This window comes from Oncorhynchus keta, chromosome 30 (genome assembly GCF_023373465.1).
Source record: "Oncorhynchus keta strain PuntledgeMale-10-30-2019 chromosome 30, Oket_V2, whole genome shotgun sequence".
Classification (NCBI taxonomy): domain Eukaryota; kingdom Metazoa; phylum Chordata; class Actinopteri; order Salmoniformes; family Salmonidae; genus Oncorhynchus; species Oncorhynchus keta.
The window spans coordinates 25,099,029-25,119,390 of record NC_068450.1 but is presented as its reverse complement, the minus strand read 5'-3'; the positions used below and the strand labels follow the sequence as shown (position 1 = coordinate 25,119,390).

At 43.1% G+C, this 20,362-nt stretch overlaps 1 protein-coding gene across 1 annotated transcript in view; it reads right to left on the bottom strand.

Annotated features, from left to right (window-relative positions):
• aff2 (AF4/FMR2 family, member 2) overlaps window positions 1–20,362 on the bottom strand; it is a 359,750-nt gene that overhangs the window by 11,020 nt on the left and 328,368 nt on the right. Inside the window, exons 18-21 of the mRNA XM_052487000.1 lie at window positions 12,253–12,389; window positions 7,667–7,738; window positions 6,454–6,547; window positions 6,032–6,081 (exon numbers count right to left, since the gene is read on the bottom strand). Coding sequence (XP_052342960.1) covers window positions 6,032–6,081; window positions 6,454–6,547; window positions 7,667–7,738; window positions 12,253–12,389 — 353 coding nt within the window. The remainder of the gene's footprint in view (window positions 1–6,031; window positions 6,082–6,453; window positions 6,548–7,666; window positions 7,739–12,252; window positions 12,390–20,362) is intronic.

The window sequence follows — 20,362 nt, the reverse complement described above, 5'->3', positions numbered from 1 at the left end:
CGGATTGTGGTTAACCTTGACGGACAGTAGTTAAGCCTGACGGACAGTGGTTAAGCCTGACGGACAGTGGTTAAGCCTGACGGACTGTGGTTAAGCCTGACGGACAGTGGTTAAGCTTGCCGGACAGTGGTTAAGCATGAGGGAAAGTAGTTAAGCTTGACGGACAGTGGTTAAGCTTGATGGACAGTGGTTAAGCCTGAGGGAAAGTAGTTAAGCCTGACGGACAGTGGTTAAGCCTGACGGACAGTGGTTAAGCCTGACGGACTGTGGTTAAGCCTGACGGACAGTGGTTAAGCCTGACGGACAGTGGTTAAGCCTGACGGACAGTGGTTAAGCCTGACGGACTGTGGTTAAGCCTGACGGACTGTGGTTAAGCTTGACGGACAGTGGTTAAGTCTAACGGATTGTGGTTAACCTTGACGGACAGTAGTTAAGCCTGACGGACAGTGGTTAAAAATATCCTGACGGACAGTGGTTTTCATCCAAAAATTGAACAGTGGTTAAGCCTGACGGACAGTGATTAAGCTTGACGGACAGTGGTTAAGCCTGACGGACTGTGGTTAAGCTTGACGGACAGTGGTTAAGCCTGACGGACAGTGGTTAAGCCTGACGGACAGTGGTTAAGCCTGACGGACTTTGGTTAACCTTGACAGTGGTTACAGTGGTTAAGCCTGATGGACAGTGATTAAGCTTGACGGACAGTGGTTAAGCCTGACGGACTGTGGTTAAGCTTGACGGACTGTGGTTAAGCTTGACGGACAGTGGTTAAGCCTGACGGACAGTGGTTAAGCCTGACGGACAGTGGTTAAGCCTGACGGACAGTGGTTCAGCCTGACGGACAGTGGTTAAGCTTGACGGACAGTGGTTAAGCCTGACGGACAGTGATTAAGCTTGACGGACAGTGGTTAAGCCTGACGGACAGTGGTTCAGCCTGACGGACAGTGGTTAAGCTTGACGGACAGTGGTTAAGCCTGACGGACAGTGGTTAAGCTTGACGGACAGTGGTTAAGCCTGACGGACAGTGGTTAACCCTGACGGACAGTGGTTCAGCTTGACGGACAGTGGTTAAGCTTGACGGACAGTGATTAAGCCTGACGGACAGTGGATAAGCCTGACGGACAGTGGTTAAAAGGGATGATGTGAATTTTCGCAGCTTTTTGTTAAAAATCGCGCAACATTTCAATGTCCTTCTACTCATGCCAGGAATATAGTATATGCATATGATAAGTATGTGTGTATAGAAAACACTCTGAAGTCTCCAAAACTGGTAAAAATCCCAAGGAAAACTGTTCACCAAAAACACAAAAAATATATTCATCCGCCAGTCTATGTATTGTCTTTGGCGATAGAAAATAGATGAAGTCCCGTTTACAATGCCTACAGCTTCCACACGATGTCGCCAGTGGGATGACGTATAGGCACTTCCTGTCTTGGGGTACACCGAGGAAGTTATGAAAGTAAAAAAATGGACGATGATTTCAAGACTTGCTGCTATCGAATACAGATCTCCCCGTGATCAATTTTATTGATTATTAACGTTTATTAATACCTAAAGTTTGTTTACAAAAGTAGTTTGAAGTGATTTGTAAAAGTTTATAGGCAACTTTTTTAATTTTAAAAAGTGACGTTGCGTCTTGTAAAGGTGAATTTTCCTGGATCAGACGGCCTTCATAAATGGACATTTTGGGTATACAATGACGGATTTAATCGGGAAAAAGACCCAATTGTGATGTTTATGGGACATATAGGAGTGCCAACAAAGAAGCTCGTCAAAGGTAATGAATGTTTTATATTTTATTTCTGCGTTTTGTGTAGCGCCGGCTACCGCTAATTCTTTTGTTTAGGTCTCGTTCAGGTATTTCGGGGGTGCATGCTATCAGATAATAGCTTCTCATGCTTTCGCCGAAAAGCATTTTACAAATCTGACATGTTGGCTAGATTCACAACGAGTGTAGCTTTAATTGAGTACCTTGCATGTGTGTTTTAATGAAAGTTTGAGTTTTATCGAGTACTACAGTTGGCACTCTGAAATTTCCGCTGATTTTGGTCCCTGTACAGGGACCAAAATCCGTAAGAAGTTAACTACTGTCCGTCAGGCTTAACCACAATCCGTCAGGCTTAACCACTGTCCCTCAGGCTTAACTACTGTCCGTCAGGCTTAACCACAATCCGTCAGGCTTAACCACAATCCGTCAGGCTTAACCACTGTCTGTCAAGCTTAACCACTGTCCGTCAAGCTTAACCACTGTCCGTCAAGCTTAACCACTGTCCGTCAGGCCTTAACCGCTGTCCCTCAGGCTTAACTACTGTCGTCAGGCTTATCCACAGTCCGTCAAGCTTATCCACTGTCCGTCAAGCTTAACCACAATCCGTCAGGCTTAACCACTGTCCGTCAGGCTTATCCACTGTCCGTCAAGCTTAACCACTGTCCGTCAAGATTAACTACTGTCCCTCAGGCTTATCCACTGTGCGTCAAGCTTATCCACAGTCCGTCAGGCTTATCCACTGTCCGTCAAGCTTAACCACAATCGGTCAGGCTGAACTACTGTCCGTCAGGCTTAACAACTGTCCGTCAGGCTTAACCACTGTCCGTCAAGCTTAACCACAATCGGTCAGGCTGAACCACTGTACGTCAGGCTTATCCATTCTCCTTCAGGCTGTACCACTGTACGTCAGGCTTATCCATTCTCCTTCAGGGTGTACCACTGTACGTCAGGCTTATCCATTCTCCGTCAGGCTGTACCACTGTACGTCAGGCTTATCCATTCTCCTTCAGGCTGTACCACTGTACGTCAGGCTTATCCATTCTCCTTCAGGCTGTACCACTGTACGTCAGGCTTATCCATTCTCCTTCAGGCTGTACCACTGTACGTCAGGCTTATCCATTCTCCGTCAGGCTGTACCACTGTACGTCAGGCTTATCCATTCTCCGTCAGGCTGTACCACTGTACGTCAGGCTTATCCATTCTCTGTCAGGCTGTACCACTGTACGTCAGGCTTATCCATTCTCTGTCAGGCTTATCCATTCTCCTTCAGGCTGTACCACTGTACATCAGGCTTATCCATTCTCTGTCAGGCTGTACCACTGTACGTCAGGCTTATCCATTCTCCTTCAGGCTGTACCACTGTACGTCAGGCTTATCCATTCTCCTTCAGGCTGTACCACTGTACGTCAGGCTTATCCATTCTCCGTCAGGCTGTACCACTGTACGTCAGGCTTATCCATTCTCCGTCAGGCTGTACCACTGTACGTCAGGCTTATCCATTCTCTGTCAGGCTGTACCACTGTACGTCAGGCTTATCCATTCTCTGTCAGGCTTATCCATTCTCCTTCAGGCTGTACCACTGTACATCAGGCTTATCCATTCTCTGTCAGGCTGTACCACTGTACGTCAGGCTTATCCATTCTCCTTCAGGCTGTACCACTGTACGTCAGGCTTATCCATTCTCCGTCAGGCTGTACCACTGTACGTCAGGCTTATCCATTCTCCGTCAGGCTGTACCACTGTACGTCAGGCTTATCCATTCTCCTTCAGGCTGTACCACTGTACGTCAGGCTTATCCATTCTCTGTCAGGCTTATCCATTCTCCTTCAGGCTGTACCACTGTACGTTAGGCTTATCCATTCTCCGTCAGGCTGTACCACTGTACGTCAGGCTTATCCATTCTCTGTCAGGCTTATCCATTCTCCTTCAGGCTGTACCACTGTACGTTAGGCTTATCCATTCTCCGTCAGGCTGTACCACTGTACGTCAGGCTTATCCATTCTCCTTCAGGCTGTACCACTGTACGTCAGGCTTATCCATTCTCCTTCAGGCTGTACCACTGTACGTCCGGCTTATCCATTCTCCTTCAGGCTGTACCACTGTACGTCAGGCTTATCCATTCTCTGTCAGGCTGTACCACTGTACGTTAGGCTTATCCATTCTCCTTCAGGCTGTACCACTGTACGTCAGGCTTATCCATTCTCCTTCAGGCTGTACCACTGTCCGTCAGGCTTATCCATTCTCCGTCAGGCTGTACCACTGTACGTCAGGCTTATCCATTCTCTGTCAGGCTGTACCACTGTACGTCAGGCTTATCCATTCTCCGTCAGGCTGTACCACTGTACGTCAGGCTTATCCATTCTCCTTCAGGCTGTACCACTGTACGTCAGGCTTATCCATTCTCCTTCAGGCTGTACCACTGTACGTCAGGCTTATCCATTCTCCTTCAGGCTGTACCGCTGTACGTCAGGCTTATCCATTCTCCGTCAGGCTGTACCACTGTACGTCAGGCTTATCCATTCTCCGTCAGGCTGTACCACTGTACGTCAGGCTTATCCATTCTCCTTCAGGCTGTACCACTGTACGTCAGACTTATCCATTCTCCATCAGGCTGTACCACTGTACGTCAGACTTATCCATTCTCCATCAGGCTGTACCACTGTACGTCAGGCTTATCCATTCTCCATCAGGCTGTACCACTGTACGTCAGGCTTATCCATTCTCTGTCAGGCTTATCCATTCTCTGTCAGGCTGTACCACTGTACGTCAGGCTTAACCACTCTCCGTCAATCTTAACTACTGTCCGTCAGGCTTAACCACTCTCCGTCAGACTTAACCAATCTCCATCAGGTTTAACCACTGTCCCTCAGGCTTAACTACTGTCCGTCAGGCTTAACTACTGTCCGTCAGGCTTAACTTCTGTCCGTCAGGCTTAACCTCTGTCCGTCAGGCTTAACCACTGTCCCTCAGGCTTTACCACTGTCCCTCAGGCTTAACTACTGTCCGTCAGGCTTAACTTCTGTCCGTCAGGCTTAACTACTCTCCGTCAGATTTAATCACTAATTCTGATTTGATTTTGTATTATCGGCAAACTCGGGCTTATCTTGGCTTGACAATCATGGCTGACAATCACCTGTCAGCCGGCTTGAGACATCAATCAGAGGACATATTCATCAGTATTTTAGTGACAAACCCAAACAATCAAGCTTCAGGTCCTGTAATTCAGCACTAAATTGAAAGGCGCTCCCCCCGTGAAGTTAAATTATGATGCTCTGTCAACAGCTTGCCTCTCTCGGCTCCCTTTCTAATAGTTTGAGGCTTTTGCTGAAATAAACAAACCCTTGAGGGTGAACAACAAACAATAAGGAAAAAAGATTCATGATTGTCAAGGACAGAACAAACAAACTGTGGGAAAGACCAGAGCAGAGTGTAATCTAATGTTGATTACAGTCCGCAGGTAGCGGAGTTGACACGGGATTAAAAAGGCCAGTTGGTGGCTAATGTGACCATGGTGAACTGGAGGAGGCTGCAGGAGCCCTAGGAGCCAGTAGGATCTGAGGCTAATTGCTTCTGACAGCGCCTTTCACAGCAGAATAGCAGAAGCTGGTCAGTGCTTTGGCTGAGGGCTAGATCCCAGCCCTTGAAAAGACAGGCTCAAGGAAGCTCACAGTCACACACAGAGGATGGCTCACCACCAACTGCCAGACACTGACGAGCCCCACAGTAGCCCCATGGTATCCCCACAGTAGCTCCTCGGTAGCTTCACTGTAGCCCCACGGTAGCTTCATTGTAGCCCCACGGTAGCTTCACTGTAGCCCAACGGTAGCCCCACGGTAGCTTCACTGTAGCCCCACGGTAGCTCCACGGTAGCTTCACGGTAGCTCCGTGGTAGCCCAACGGTAGCCCCACGGTAGCTCCATGGTAGCTCCATGGTAGCTCCACAGTAGCCCCACGGTAGCCCCACTGTAGACTACGAACCCAAACACACAGGGTGAATCAATTATGTTCAGTTGCCATGGAAAATGCAGAAGAACAGTGAAGTAGTGAGCTCATCCCACCAGTGTGATGTGCTGAAAGCTGGAAGTCACATTGACAGAAGCTCTGTCTGTCATGACCTTTGTCTGAACAAAGCAGACAGCATCTGAGAGGGTTAGCTTGTTGCTTGGCCAGGAGAAGGCACAGACATTGTTCTGTTCAGGGAGATATCTGGTATAAAGAATGCATTGTAATGCAACATTAGATGACTGAGGTGACATGTTACTCACTTTCCATTGGCTCCCCATGGCGAAGGTACTTGGGAACTTTTCGCCGAGTTCTGGAATGGAAGAGGTTTGTGAGAACAGGACAATTGGCAGCACCACTATACAAACACTTTGCACAGCTTAGAAAAGCTATCACAGCAATACAAACAGCGTCTCTAGAATAATATGCAACATAATTAAGCACTAATGTATGTAGATAATTGATACACATAGTTTGCACACTAACCACAAAAAAAAGTATGTTTTTTAATTACCACCATGCAAAGCTAATGAGTACACGCAACTTAACACAAATATACATTTAATTTAGACATTTTAATTAGCTGTACGTGTTCTACAGCTATCACTCTTTTTATTCATAGAAGTTAGAATTAGAGTTAGAATTTGGAGTTAGAATTAGAGTAAGAATTCGAGTTAGAAGTTACCTTGAAATACTCCATCAGGGAACGGGAATACTTTACTGCATGGTCCTTCTTTAGTTTGAACATTCTCAAGTACAGGAGGGATAAACAGCGATTGCTATGGAGATAAGAGCATAATAACGCTCCATTAAATGCAGGACCTACAGTAATACAGTATATCTGGTATTGGCAACATAACAGGCTGTGTATCAATTACAGACATTAAGCATCAAATGAATAACTAAGGAAAATGTGTTTTGTAACACATTAACTTGACATCCATGATGCATGAATATTTCATGTTGTTGTTATCAAATCTACCTCTCTAATTTCTTAGAAAATAAAAGCTAGAAAACAGAGGCAATAGTCAGACACCAGATGCTTTGGACATATGCACCACCCCATGACATGACACCAGCACTCTTGCATTAATAAGTCATTAACACACTGCACTTCCTAGTTTCTCCCAATCTAAACCACATCAGCATGTTCTTACACACACGGCGCACGTACACACACACACACACACACACATGCACACACACACACACACTCTGCCTTCTAAAACAAATTACAAGTATACACTGATGGATCATGTCAACCAGTGTCAAATATTTGAATATAATCTCTAATGATGTCAGAACGGTTTACTAACACAGGAATTATGACCTGGGTGTCTCACTCCTACTCTCATCACTGTCTACACTGCTATGACTGAGAGCCTAACCATAACATTCTAACCATAACATTCTAATTCTAAGCATTCCATTCTAACCATAACATTCTAATTCTAACCATGACATTCTAACCCTGACATTCTACTCAGATTATACAATCAATATGACAGGCAGCATATCCCCTGTAGCAGTGTGGTTAGTATACTGTATATGTTGCTAGCCGCCAGGAAATCTTTCATTATCCCTAATAGCTTAATGAAATACAAGAATAATGATCCCCTTTAAGCTGATTAAGTGCTTTAGCAGTGTTTTAAAGCTCCCTTCAAGATTCATCCGATTGTCGGGGAGGGATGGCTGAGTGGAGATTTAAATAGTGTTTGAGCGAAGCGGCAGATTTAGCATCTAATGGTTTTGGAAGCCAGCTGGATTTTCTTAAATCAACCCAAACGCCCACACAGGCTAGAGATCCTTGTCCATCATCACACCCATCAGAGGATGTGATGGGTTTCCTTCAATCACACAGAGGTTCACATCAGAAACTACATCAAGGGAAAACTCACCACAATACAGCTAATTTCTTCTCGGCCACTGTTGCTGAGTGACTTGTAAAGTTCTTTAACCTCATGGCATATCTTCAAAAGCAGAAAATACAAAAACATAAATCAATTAATTAATTTCAGTTCAAATAACAAAATGAGAGGATGACTCAATGTCCATAAAGCCAGGGAAGCATCCATAAAACCAGGGGAGCATCCATAAAGCCAGGGAAGCATCCATAAAACCAGGGGAGCATACAAAAAGCCAGGGGAACATCCAAACAGCCAGGGGAATACATAAAGCCAGGGGAGCATCCATAAAGCCAAGGGAGCATACAAAAGCCAGGGGAATACATAAAGCCAGGTGAGCATACATAAAGCCAGGGGAGCATTCATAAAGCCAGGGGAGCATACAAAAAGCCAGGGAGCATACAATAAGCCAGGGGAGCATACAAAAGCCAGGGGAGCATACAAAAAGCCAGGGGAGCATACATAAAGCCAGGGAAGCATCCATAAAACCAGGAAAGCATCCATAAAGCCAGGGAAGCATCCATAAAGCCAGGGGAGCATACATAAAGCCAGGGGAGCATACAAAAGCCATAAAAAAGCCAGGGAGCATACAAAAAGCCAGGGGAGCATACATAAAGCCAGGGAAGCATCCATAAAACCAGGGGAACATCCATAAAGCCATTGGAGCATACATAAAGCCAGGGAGCATAAAAAAGCCAGGGGAGCATACAAAAGCCAGGGGAGCATCCATAAAGCCAGGGGAGCATCCATAAAGCCAGGGAAGCATACATAAAGCCAGGGGAGCATAATAAAGCCAGGGGAGCATCCATAAAGCCAGGGAGCATACATAAAGCCAGGGGAGCATCCATAAAGCCAGGGGAGCATACATAAAGCCAGGGGAGCATACATAAAGCCAGGGAGCATCATAAAGCCAGGGAGCATCCATAAAGCCAGGGAAGCATACATAAAGCCAGGGAGCATACATAAAGCCAAAGCATACATAAAGCCAGGGGAGCATACATAAAGCCAGGGGAACATTCATAAAGCCAGGGGAGCATACATAAAGCCAGGGGAGCATACATAAAGCCAGGGAGCATACATAAAGCCAGGGGAGCATACATAAAGCCAGGTTACATAAAGCCAGGGGAGCATCCCAGGGAAGCATACATAAAGCCAGGGGAGCATACATAAAGCCAGGGAGCATACATAAAGCCAGGGAGCATACAAAAAGCCAGGGGAGCATACAAAAAGCCAGGGGAGCATACAAAAGCCAGGGAGCATACATAAAGCCAGGGAAGCATCCATAAAACCAGGAAAGCATCCATAAAGCCATTGGAGCATACATAAAGCCAGGGGAGCATACATAAAGCCAGGGGAGCATACAAAAGCCAGGGAGCATACAAAAAGCCAGGGAGCATACATAAAGCCAGGGAAGCATCCATAAAACCAGGAAAGCATCCATAAAGCCATTGGAGCATACATAAAGCCAGGGGAGCATACATAAAGCCAGGGGAGCATACATAAAGCCAGGGGAGCATACATAAAGCCAGGGAGCATCCATAAAGCCAGGGAAGCATACATAAAGCCAGGGGAGCATCCATAAAGCCAGGGAAGCATACATAAAGCCAGGGAGCATACATAAAGCCAGGGAGCATCCATAAAGCCAGGGGAGCATACATAAAGCCAGGGAGCATACATAAAGCCAGGGGAGCATACATAAAGCCAGGGGAGCATACATAAAGCCAGGGGAGCATCCATAAAGCCAGGGAAGCATACATAAAGCCAGGGGAGCATACATAAAGCCAGGGAAGCATACATAAAGCCAGGGAGCATACATAAAGCCAGGGGAGCATACATAAAGCCAGGGAGCATACATAAAGCCAGGGAGCATACATAAAGCCAGGGGAGCATACATAAAGCCAGGGGAGCATACATAAAGCCAGGGAGCATACATAAAGCCAGGTGAGCATACATAAAGCCAGGGAGCATACATAAAGCCAGGGGAAGCATACATAAATCCAGGGAGCATACATAAAGCCAGGGAGCATACATAAAGCCAGGGGAGCATAAAAAGCCAGGGAGCATACAAAAAGCCAGGGAGCATAAAAAAGCCAGGGGAGCATACATAAAGCCAGGGAAGCATCCATAAAACCAGGAAAGCATCCATAAAGCCATTGGAGCATACATAAAGCCAGGGGAGCATACATAAAGCCAGGGAGCATACAAAAGCCAGGGAGCATACATAAAGCCAGGGAGCATCCATACAGCCAGGGAAGCATACATAAAGCCAGGGGAGCATACATAAAGCCAGGGAAGCATACATAAAGCCAGGGAGCATACATAAAGCCAGGGGAGCATACATAAAGCCAGGGGAGCATACATAAAGCCAGGGGAGCATACATAAAGCCAGGGGAGCATACATAAAGCCAGGGGAGCATCCATAAAGCCAGGGAGCATCCATAAAGCCAGGGGAGCATACATAAAGCCAGGGGAGCATACATAAAGCCAGGGAACATACATAAAGCCAGGTGAACATCCATAAATCCAGGGAGCATACATAAAGCCAGGGAAGCATACATAAAGCCAGGGGAGCATACATAAAGCCAGGGAAGCATCCATAAAACCAGGAAAGCATCCATAAAGCCAGGGAAGCATACATAAAGCCAGAGGAGCATACATAAAGCCAGGGGAGCATCCATAAAGTCAGGGGAGCATCCATTAAGCCAGGGGAGCATCCATAAAGCCAGGGAGCATCCATAAAGCCAGGGGAGCATACATAAAGCCAGGGGAGCATACATAAATGGGGGCCAGGTAGCCTAGTTGTTAGCATAATCAAAGGTTGCTAGATCGCCCCGAGCTGCCAAGGTAAAACATCTGTCAACAAGGCAGTTAACCCACTGTTCCAGGCTGTCATTGTAAATAAGAATTTGTTCTTAACTGAATTGCCTACTTAAATAAAGGTTAAATAAAAAAATGTATAAAGCCAGGGGAACATCCAAAACCCAGGGAACATCCATAAAGCCAGGGGCGCATTCATAGAGCCAGGGGAGCATCCATAAAGCCAGGGGAACATCCAAAAAGCCAGGGGAACATCCAAAAGCCAGGGGAACATCCAAAAAGCCAGGGGAACATCCATATAGCCAGGGAGCATCCATAAAGCCAGGGAGCATCCATAAAGCCAGGGGAACATCCATAAAGCCAGGGGAACATCCAAAAGCCAGGGGAACATCCAAAAGCCAGGGGAACATCCATATAGTCAGGGGAGCATCCATAAAGCCAGGGAGCATACATAAAGCCAGGGGAGCATACATAAAGCCAGGAAAGCATACATAAAGCCAGGGGAGCATACATAAAGCCAGGTGAGCATACATAAAGCCAGGGAAGCATCCATAAAACCAGGAAAGCATACATAAAGCCAGGGAGCATACATAAAACCAGGAAAGCATACATAAAGCCAGGGGAGCATACAAAAAGCCAGGGAGCATACATAAAACCAGGAAAGCATACATAAAGCCAGGGGAGCATACAAAAGCCAGGGAACATCCAAAAGCCAGGGGAACATCCAAAAAGCCAGGGAAACATCCAAAAGCCAGTGGAACATCCAAAAGGGAACATCCATAAAGCCAGGGGAACATTCATAAAGCCAGGGGAGCATCCATAAAGCCAGGGAACATCCATAAAGCCAGGGGAGCATCCATAAAGCCAGGGGAGCATTCATAAAGCCAGGGGAGCATCCATAAAGCCAGGGGAACATCCATAAAGCCAGGGGAGCATTCATAAAGCCAGGGGAGCATCCATAAAGCCAGGGGAGCATCCATAAAGCCAGGGGAGCATCCATAAAGCCAGGGGAGCATACATAAAGCCAGGGGAGCATCCATAAAGCCAGGGGAGCATCCATAAAGCCAGGGGAGCATCCATAAAGCCAGGGGAGCATACATAAAGCCAGGGGAACATCCATAAAGCCAGGGGAGCATCCATAAAGCCAGGGGAGCATACATAAAGCCAGGGGAGCATCCATAAAGCCAGGGGAGCATACATAAAGCCAGGGGAACATCCATAAAGCCAGGGGAACATCCATAAAGCCAGGGGAACATCCATAAAGCCAGGGGAGCATCCATAAAGCCAGGGGAGCATCCATAAAGCCAGGGGAGCATCCATAAAGCCAGGGGAGCATCCATAAAGCCAGGGGAGCATCCATAAAGCCAGGGGAGCATCCATAAAGCCAGGGGAGCATCCATAAAGCCAGGGGAACATCCATAAAGCCAGGGGAACATCCATAAAGCCAGGGGAACATCCATAAAGCCAGGGGAGCATTCATAAAACTGCCGGCCTTGTGTCATTTTCTGTGTCTAATCGTTTTTTAAAAAAATATTTCAATCACCGGTGCATGAATCCCTGGGTCATATGAGGAGTTACAAGGTCCATCTATTTTCATTTTCATTGCCATTAATAAAATGAGATCTGCTAATTGCCTTGACTTGTGGGGTAGACTGGAGCAGGGCTGGATATAATGATGCTCATTTTCACTGAGGGCAGGTGGGAATTGCTGGCCTGAGTGGGGGTGGGAGTGGGAGGGAGGGACACATTGTGGAGACACAAACCTGATGAGTTCAACTGTCTCAGAGTACATAGTGTATGGAGACTTGGCCTCCAGTGGGTCCCGTTCCATGGCGTTGCCACATTCTATGAACGACAGCGCTCCATCAGCGTAGTTAACAGCTTTGCCATACTTCTCCATCTGTGAAGAAACGACGGAGACATCGAATCTGATCCGCATTAGAGTCACAACACTACAGGGCCACAAAATATTCTCCACACATGAATTATTTTCCAATGCCTCAGAGTTCTTGTGAAAACAGATATTAGGCTGATTTAATCAGAAGGAAAAATAAGTATGCTACATTAATGTTTGGGAAACAGAACATTCTTTTGATCTTCTTCAATTTTCTCGATTACATTACTAAAAATACAAACTCACAAAGACCCAAAACACAAAACCAAAGAGCCTATGACAAATAAGAAGCTCATGAACACACAAGTGTAAAATAAAATATATTTACACACCACTCTCCACTGAAAGCACCTCTCAAGCAGGTTCTATCCATTTCAAGTAAGCCACTTTTACTACATACCGACCGGGCTGGTGAAAGATTCATTACATCTCAACGATTACTGTCATGTAACAAGGGCAATCAATTCCCTTCATTTTGTATTCATGGATGACTTTACCTCGCAGATCAGATTTATGGCCAAGTGGATGTAACTTCCGATAAAGGACAATGTCTGGGGAGATAATTGCTCGAATCCAATTATTAGGGCCCTATGAGTGTGTTGGTAAATCACGTCCGCTGCCTGGGCTCAAGGCCCTCTCTGAGGACATTGAAGAGGTGTGAAAGAGACAGATCCCACAGCCTCACTTCAAAAAGACTACAGATCTCCACAAGGGCTCTCCTCTGTACATCGAGCAACATTCTTCAGATAGGCCCCGTGTCTGTATGTCTGTCTGTCTGTTATTAAGACCAGTGGTTGTCTGTCAGTTATTAAGACCAGAGTCTCTCTTATTAAGACCAGTGTCTGTCTCTTATTAAAACCAATGTCTGTCTGTCTGTCTCTTAATAAGACCAGTGTCTGTATGTCTGTTATTAAGACCAGTGTCTGTTTGTCTCTTAATAAGACCCGTGGCTGTCTGTTATTAAGACAAGTGTCTGTCTGTATGTTATTAAGACCAGTGTCTGTCTGTTATTAAGACCAGTGTCTGTTTGTTATTAAGACCAGTGTCTGTCTGTTTGTTATTAAGACCAGTGTCTGTTTGTTATTAAGACCAGTATCTGTTTGTTATTAAGACCAGTGTCTGTCTGTTATTAAGACCAGTGTCTGTCTGTTATTAAGACCAGTGTCTGTTTGTTATTAAGACCAGTGTCTGTCTGTTTGTTATTAAGACCAGTGTCTGTTTGTTATTAAGACCAGTGTCTGTTTGTTATTAAGACCAGTGTCTGTCTGTTATTAAGACCAGTGTCTGTTTGTTATTAAGACCAGTGTATGTTTGTTATTAAGACCAGTGTCTGTTTGTTATTAAGACCAGTGTCTGTCTGTTATTAAGACCAGTGTCTGTTTGTTATTAAGACCAGTGTCTGTTTGTTATTAAGACCAGTGTCTGTTTGTTATTAAGACCAGTGTCTGTCTGTTTGTTATTAAGACCAGTGTCTGTTTGTTATTAAGACCAGTGTCTGTTTGTTATTAAGACCAGTGTCTGTTTGTTATTAAGACCAGTGTCTGTCTGTTATTAAGACCAGTGTCTGTTTGTTATTAAGACCAGTGTCTGTTTGTTATTAAGACCAGTGTCTGTCTGTTATTAAGACCAGTGTCTGTTTGTTATTAAGACCAGTGTCTGTCTGTTATTAAGACCAGTGTCTGTCTGTTATTAAGACCAGTGTCTGTTTGTTATTAAGACCAGTGTCTGTCTGTTTGTTATTAAGACCAGTGTCTGTTTGTTATTAAGACCAGTATCTGTTTGTTATTAAGACCAGTGTCTGTCTGTTATTAAGACCAGTGTCTGTCTGTTATTAAGACCAGTGTCTGTCTGTTATTAAGACCAGTGTCTGTTTGTTATTAAGACCGGTGTCTGTCTGTCTGTTATTAAGACCAGTGTTTGTTTGTTAATAAGACCAGTGTCTGTCTGTTATTAAGACCAGTGTCTGTCTGTTATTAATAAGACCAGTGTCTGTTTGTTATTAATAAGACCAGTGTCTGTCTGTTATTAATAAGACCAGTGTCTGTCTGTTATGAATAAGACCAGTGTCTGTTTGTTATTAAGACCAGTGTCTGTCTGTTATTAATAAGACCAGTGTCTGTTTGTTATTAAGACCAGTGTCTGTCTGTTATTAAGACCAGTGTCTGTCTGTTATTAAGACCAGTGTCTGTTTGTTATTAAGACCAGTGTCTGTCTGTCTGTTATTAAGACCAGTGTCTGTCTGTTATTAAGACCAGTGTCTGTTTGTTATTAAGACCAGTGTCTGTCTGTCTGTTATTAAGACCAGTGTCTGTCTGTCTGTTATTAAGACCAGTGTCTGTCTGTCTGTTATTAAGACCAGTGTCTGTTTGTTATTAAGACCAGTGTCTGTTTGTTATTAAGACCAGTGTCTGTTTATTATTAAGACAGGTGTCTGTCTGTTATTAAGACCAGTGTCTGTTTGTTATTAAGACCAGTGTCTGTTTGTTATTAAGACCAGTGTCTGTCTGTTATTAAGACCAGTGTCTGTCTGTTATTAAGACCAGTGTCTGTTTGTTATTAAGACCAGTGTCTGTTTGTTATTAAGACCAGTGTCTGTCTGTTATTAAGACCAGTGTCTGTCTGTTATTAAGACCAGTGTCTGTTTGTTATTAAGACCAGTGTCTGTCTGTTATTAAGACCAGTGTCTGTCTGTTATTAAGACCAGTGTCTGTTTGTTATTAAGACCAGTGTCTGTTTGTTATTAAGACCAGTGTCTGTCTGTTATTAAGACCAGTGTCTGTTTGTTATTAAGACCAGTGTCTGTCTGTTATTAAGACCAGTGTCTGTTTGTTATTAAGACCGGTGTCTGTCTGTTTGTTATTAAGACCAGTGTCTGTTTGTTATTAAGACCAGTATCTGTTTGTTATTAAGACCAGTGTCTGTCTGTTATTAAGACCAGTGTTTGTTTGTTAATAAGACCAGTGTCTGTCTGTTATTAAGACCAGTGTCTGTCTGTTATTAATAAGACCAGTGTCTGTTTGTTATTAATAAGACCAGTGTCTCTCTGTTATTAATAAGACCAGTGTCTGTCTGTTATGAATAAGACCAGTGTCTGTCTGTTATTAAGACCAGTGTCAGTCTGTTATTAAGACCAGTGTCAGTCTGTTATTAAGACCAGTGTCTGTCTGTCTGTTATTAAGACCAGTGTCTGTCTGTTATTAAGACCAGTGTCTGTTTGTTATTAAGACAGTGTCTGTCTGTCTGTTATTAAGACCAGTGTCTGTCTGTCTGTTATTAAGACCAGTGTCTGTCTGTCTGTTATTAAGACCAGTGTCTGTTTGTTATTAAGACCAGTGTCTGTTTGTTATTAAGACCAGTGTCTGTTTGTTATTAAGACCAGTGTCTGTCTGTTATTAAGACCAGTGTCTGTTTGTTATTAAGACCAGTGTCTGTTTGTTATTAAGACCAGTGTCTGTTTGTTATTAAGACCAGTGTCTGTTTGTTATTAAGACCAGTGTCTGTTTGTTATTAAGACCAGTGTCTGTCTGTTATTAAGACCAGTGTCTGTTTGTTATTAAGACCAGTGTCTGTTTGTTATTAAGACCAGTGTCTGTTTGTTATTAAGACCAGTGTCTGTTTGTTATTAAGACCAGTGTCTGTTTGTTATTAAGACCAGTGTCTGTTTGTTATTAAGACCAGTGTCTGTCTGTTTGTTATTAAGACCAGTGTCTGTCTGTTATTAAGACCAGTGTCTGTTTGTTATTAAGACCAGTGTCTGTCTGTTATTAAGACCAGTGTCTGTCTGTTATTAAGACCAGTGTCTGTCTGTTATTAAGACCAGTGTCTGTTTGTTATTAAGACCAGTGTCTGTTTGTTATTAAGACCAGTGTCTGTCTGTTATTAAGACCAGTGTCTGTTTGTTATTAAGACCAGTGTCTGTCTGTTATTAAGACCAGTGTCTGTTTGTTATTAAGACCAGTGTCTGTCTGTTATTAAGACCAGTGTCTGTTATTAAGACCAGTGTCTGTCTGTTTGTTATTAAGACCAGTGTCTGTTTGTTATTAAGACCAGTATCTGTGTGTTATTAAGACCAGTGTCTGTCTGTTATTAAGACCAGTGTCTGTTTGTTATTAAGACCGGTGTCTGTCTGTTTGTTATTAAGACCAGTGTCTGTTTGTTATTAAGACCAGTATCTGTTTGTTATTAAGACCAGTGTCTGTCTGTTATTAAGACCAGTGACTGTCTGTCTGTTATTAAGACCAGTGTTTGTTTGTTAATAAGACCAGTGTCTGTCTGTTATTAAGACCAGTGTCTGTCTGTTATTAATAAGACCAGTGTCTGTTTGTTATTAATAAGACCAGTGTATGTCTGTTATTAATAAGACCAGTGTCTGTCTGTTATGAATAAGACCAGTGTCTGTTTGTTATTAAGACCAGTGTCTGTCTGTTATTAATAAGACCAGTGTCTGTTTGTTATTAAGACCAGTGTCTGTCTGTTATTAAGACCAGTGTCTGTCTGTTATTAAGACCAGTGTCTGTTTGTTATTAAGACCAGTGTCTGTTTGTTATTAAGACCAGTGTCTGTCTGTCTGTTATTAAGACCAGTGTCTGTCTGTTATTAAGACCAGTGTCTGTCTGTTATTAATAAGACCAGTGTCTGTTTGTTATTAAGACCAGTGTCTGTCTGTTATTAAGACCAGTGTCTGTCTGTTATTAAGACCCGTGTCTGTTTGTTATTAAGACCAGTGTCTGTCTGTCTGTTATTAAGACCAGTGTCTGTCTGTCTGTTATTAAGACCAGTGTCTGTCTGTCTGTTATTAAGACCAGTGTCTGTTTGTTATTAAGACCAGTGTCTGTTTGTTATTAAGACCAGTGTCTGTTTGTTATTAAGACCAGTGTCTGTCTGTTATTAAGACCAGTGTCTGTTTGTTATTAAGACCAGTGTCTGTTTGTTATTAAGACCAGTGTCTGTTTGTTATTAAGACCAGTGTCTGTTTGTTATTAAGACCAGTGTCTGTCTGTTATTAAGACCAGTGTCTGTCTGTTATTAAGACCAGTGCCTGTTTGTTATTAAGACCAGTGTCTGTCTGTTATTAAGACCAGTGTCTGTCTGTTATTAAGACCAGTGTCTGTTTGTTATTAAGACCAGTGTCTGTTTGTTATTAAGACCAGTGTCTGTCTGTTATTAAGACCAGTGTCTGTCTGTTATTAAGACCAGTGTCTGTTTGTTATTAAGACCAGTGTCTGTCTGTTATTAAGACCAGTGTCTGTTTGTTATTAAGACCAGTGCCTGTTTGTTATTAAGACCAGTGTCTGTCTGTTATTAAGACCAGTGTCTGGTTGTTATTAAGACCAGTGTCTGTCTGTTATTAAGACCAGTGTCTGTTTGTTATTAAGACCAGTGTCTGTTTGTTATTAAGACCAGTGTATGTCTGTTATTAAGACCAGTGTCTGTTTGTTATTAAGACCAGTGTCTGTTTGTTATTAAGACCAGTATCTGTTTCTTATTAAGACCTGTGTCTGTTTGTTATTAAGACCATTGTCTGTCTGTTATTAAGACCAGTGTCTGTTTGTTATTAAGACCAGTGTCTGTTTGTTATTAAGACCAGTGTCTGTTTGTTATTAAGACCAGTGTCTGTCTGTTATTAAGACCAGTGTCTGTCTGTTATTAAGACCAGTGGCTGTTTGTTATTAAGACCAGTGTCTGTCTGTTATTAAGACCAGTGTCTGTTTGTTATTAAGACCAGTGTCTGTCTGTTATTAAGACCAGTGCCTGTTTGTTATTAAGACCAGTGTCTGTCTGTTATTAATACCAGTGTCTGTTTGTTATTAAGACCAGTGTCTGTCTGTTATTAAGACCAGTGCCTGTTTGTTATTAAGACCAGTGTCTGTCTGTTATTAATACCAGTGTCTGTTTGTTATTAAGACCAGTGTCTGTCTGTTATTAAGACCACTGTCTGTTTGTTATTAAGACCAGTGTCGGCCTGTCATTAAGACCACTGTCTGTTTGTTATTAAGACCAGTGTCTGTTTGTTATTAAGACCAGTGTCTGTTTGTTATTAAGACCAGTGTCTGTTTGTTATTAAGACCAGTGTCTGTTTGTTATTAAGACCAGTGTCTGTCTGTTATTAAGACCAGTGTCTGTTTGTTATTAAGACCAGTGTCTGTCTGTTATTAAGACCAGTGTCTGTTTGTTATTAAGACCAGTGTCTGTCTGTCTGTTATTAAGACCAGTGTCTGTTTGTTATTAAGACCAGTGTCTGTTTGTTATTAAGACCAGTGTCTGTTTGTTATTAAGACCAGTGTCTGTTTGTTATTAAGACCAGTGTCTGTCTGTTATTAAGACCAGTGTCTGTTTGTTATTAAGACCAGTGTCTGTTTGTTATTAAGACCACTGTCTGTTTGTTATTAAGACCAGTGTCGGCCTGTCATTAAGACCACTGTCTGTTTGTTATTAAGACCAGTGTCTGTTTGTTATTAAGACCAGTGTCTGTTTGTTATTAAGACCAGTGTCGGTCTGTTATTAAGACCAGTGTCTGTTTGTTATTAAGACCAGTGTCTGTTTGTTATTAAGACCAGTGTCTGTTTGTTATTAAGACCAGTGTCTGTCTGTCTGTTATTAAGACCAGTGTCTGTTTGTTATTAAGACCAGTGTCTGTTTGTTATTAAGACCAGTGTCTGTTTGTTATTAAGACCAGTGTCTGTCTGTTATTAAGACCAGTGTCTGTTTGTTATTAAGACCAGTGTCTGTTTGTTATTAAGACCAGTGTCTGTTTGTTATTAAGACCAGTGTCTGTTTGTTATTAAGACCAGTCACTGTTTGTTATTGAGACCCGTGTCTGTTTGTTATTAAGACCAGTGTCTGTCTGTTATTAAGACCAGTGTCTGTCTGTCTGTTGTTAAAACCTCTTGGTGTTAGGGGGCAGTATTTTCATTTTTGGGGAAAAAACGTTCTCGTTTTAAACGGGATATTTTTTCAGGAAAAGATGCTAGAATATGCACATAATTGACAGCTTTGGATAGAAAACACTCTAACGTTTCCAAAACTGTAAAGATATTGTCCATGAGTATAACAGAAATGATGTTGCAGGCGAAAGCCTGAGAAAAATCCAATCCGGAAGTGCCCCAGGTTTTGAAAGCACTGCGTTCCAATGACTCCCTATATGGCTGTGAATGTACCATCAACGAGCTTACGCTTTCTACATATTCCCCAAGGTGTCTACAGCATTGTGACGTAGTTTTACGCATTTCTGTTGAAGAATAGCCGTATGGGGGCACATTGCGTAAGTGGTCACATGGTGGCTCCGAGAGAGATTCTCACATAAAGTGCAGAGGTAGCCATTAATCCAATCGGTCCTAGAGAAAAAGGAATTGTCCCGATGGATATATTATCGAATAGATATTAGAAAAACACCTTGAGGATGGATTCTAAACAACTTTTGCAATGTTTCTGTCGATATTATGGAGCTAATTTTTTATATTTTTCGGTGTTGTGGTGACCGCAATTTCCGGGAGATTTCTCAACCAAATGTGAAGAACAAACAGAGCTATTTCGCCTACAACAATAATATTTTGGGAAAAAATGAACTCTGGCTGTCTACCTGGGAGTCTCGTGAGTGAAAACATCCGAAGTTCATCAAAGGTAAACGATTTAATCTGATTGCTTTTCTGATTTCCGTGACAAGTTTGCCTGTTGCTAGCAAGGCATAATGCTATGCTAGGCTATGATAAACTTACACAAATGCTTGTCTAGCGTTGGCTGTAAAGCATATTTTGAAAATCTGAGATGACAGGGTGATTAACAAAAGGTTAAGCTGTGTTCCAATATATTTCACTTGTGATTTTCATGAATAGGAACATTTTCTAGCAAGATTTATATCCGTTGCGTTATGCTAATTAGTGTCAGATGATGATAACGGTCCCGTTCACGGGCTGGGCGTCACTACAGGTTAAGACCAGTGTCAGTCTGTCTGTATATTAATACCAGTGTCAGTCTGTCTA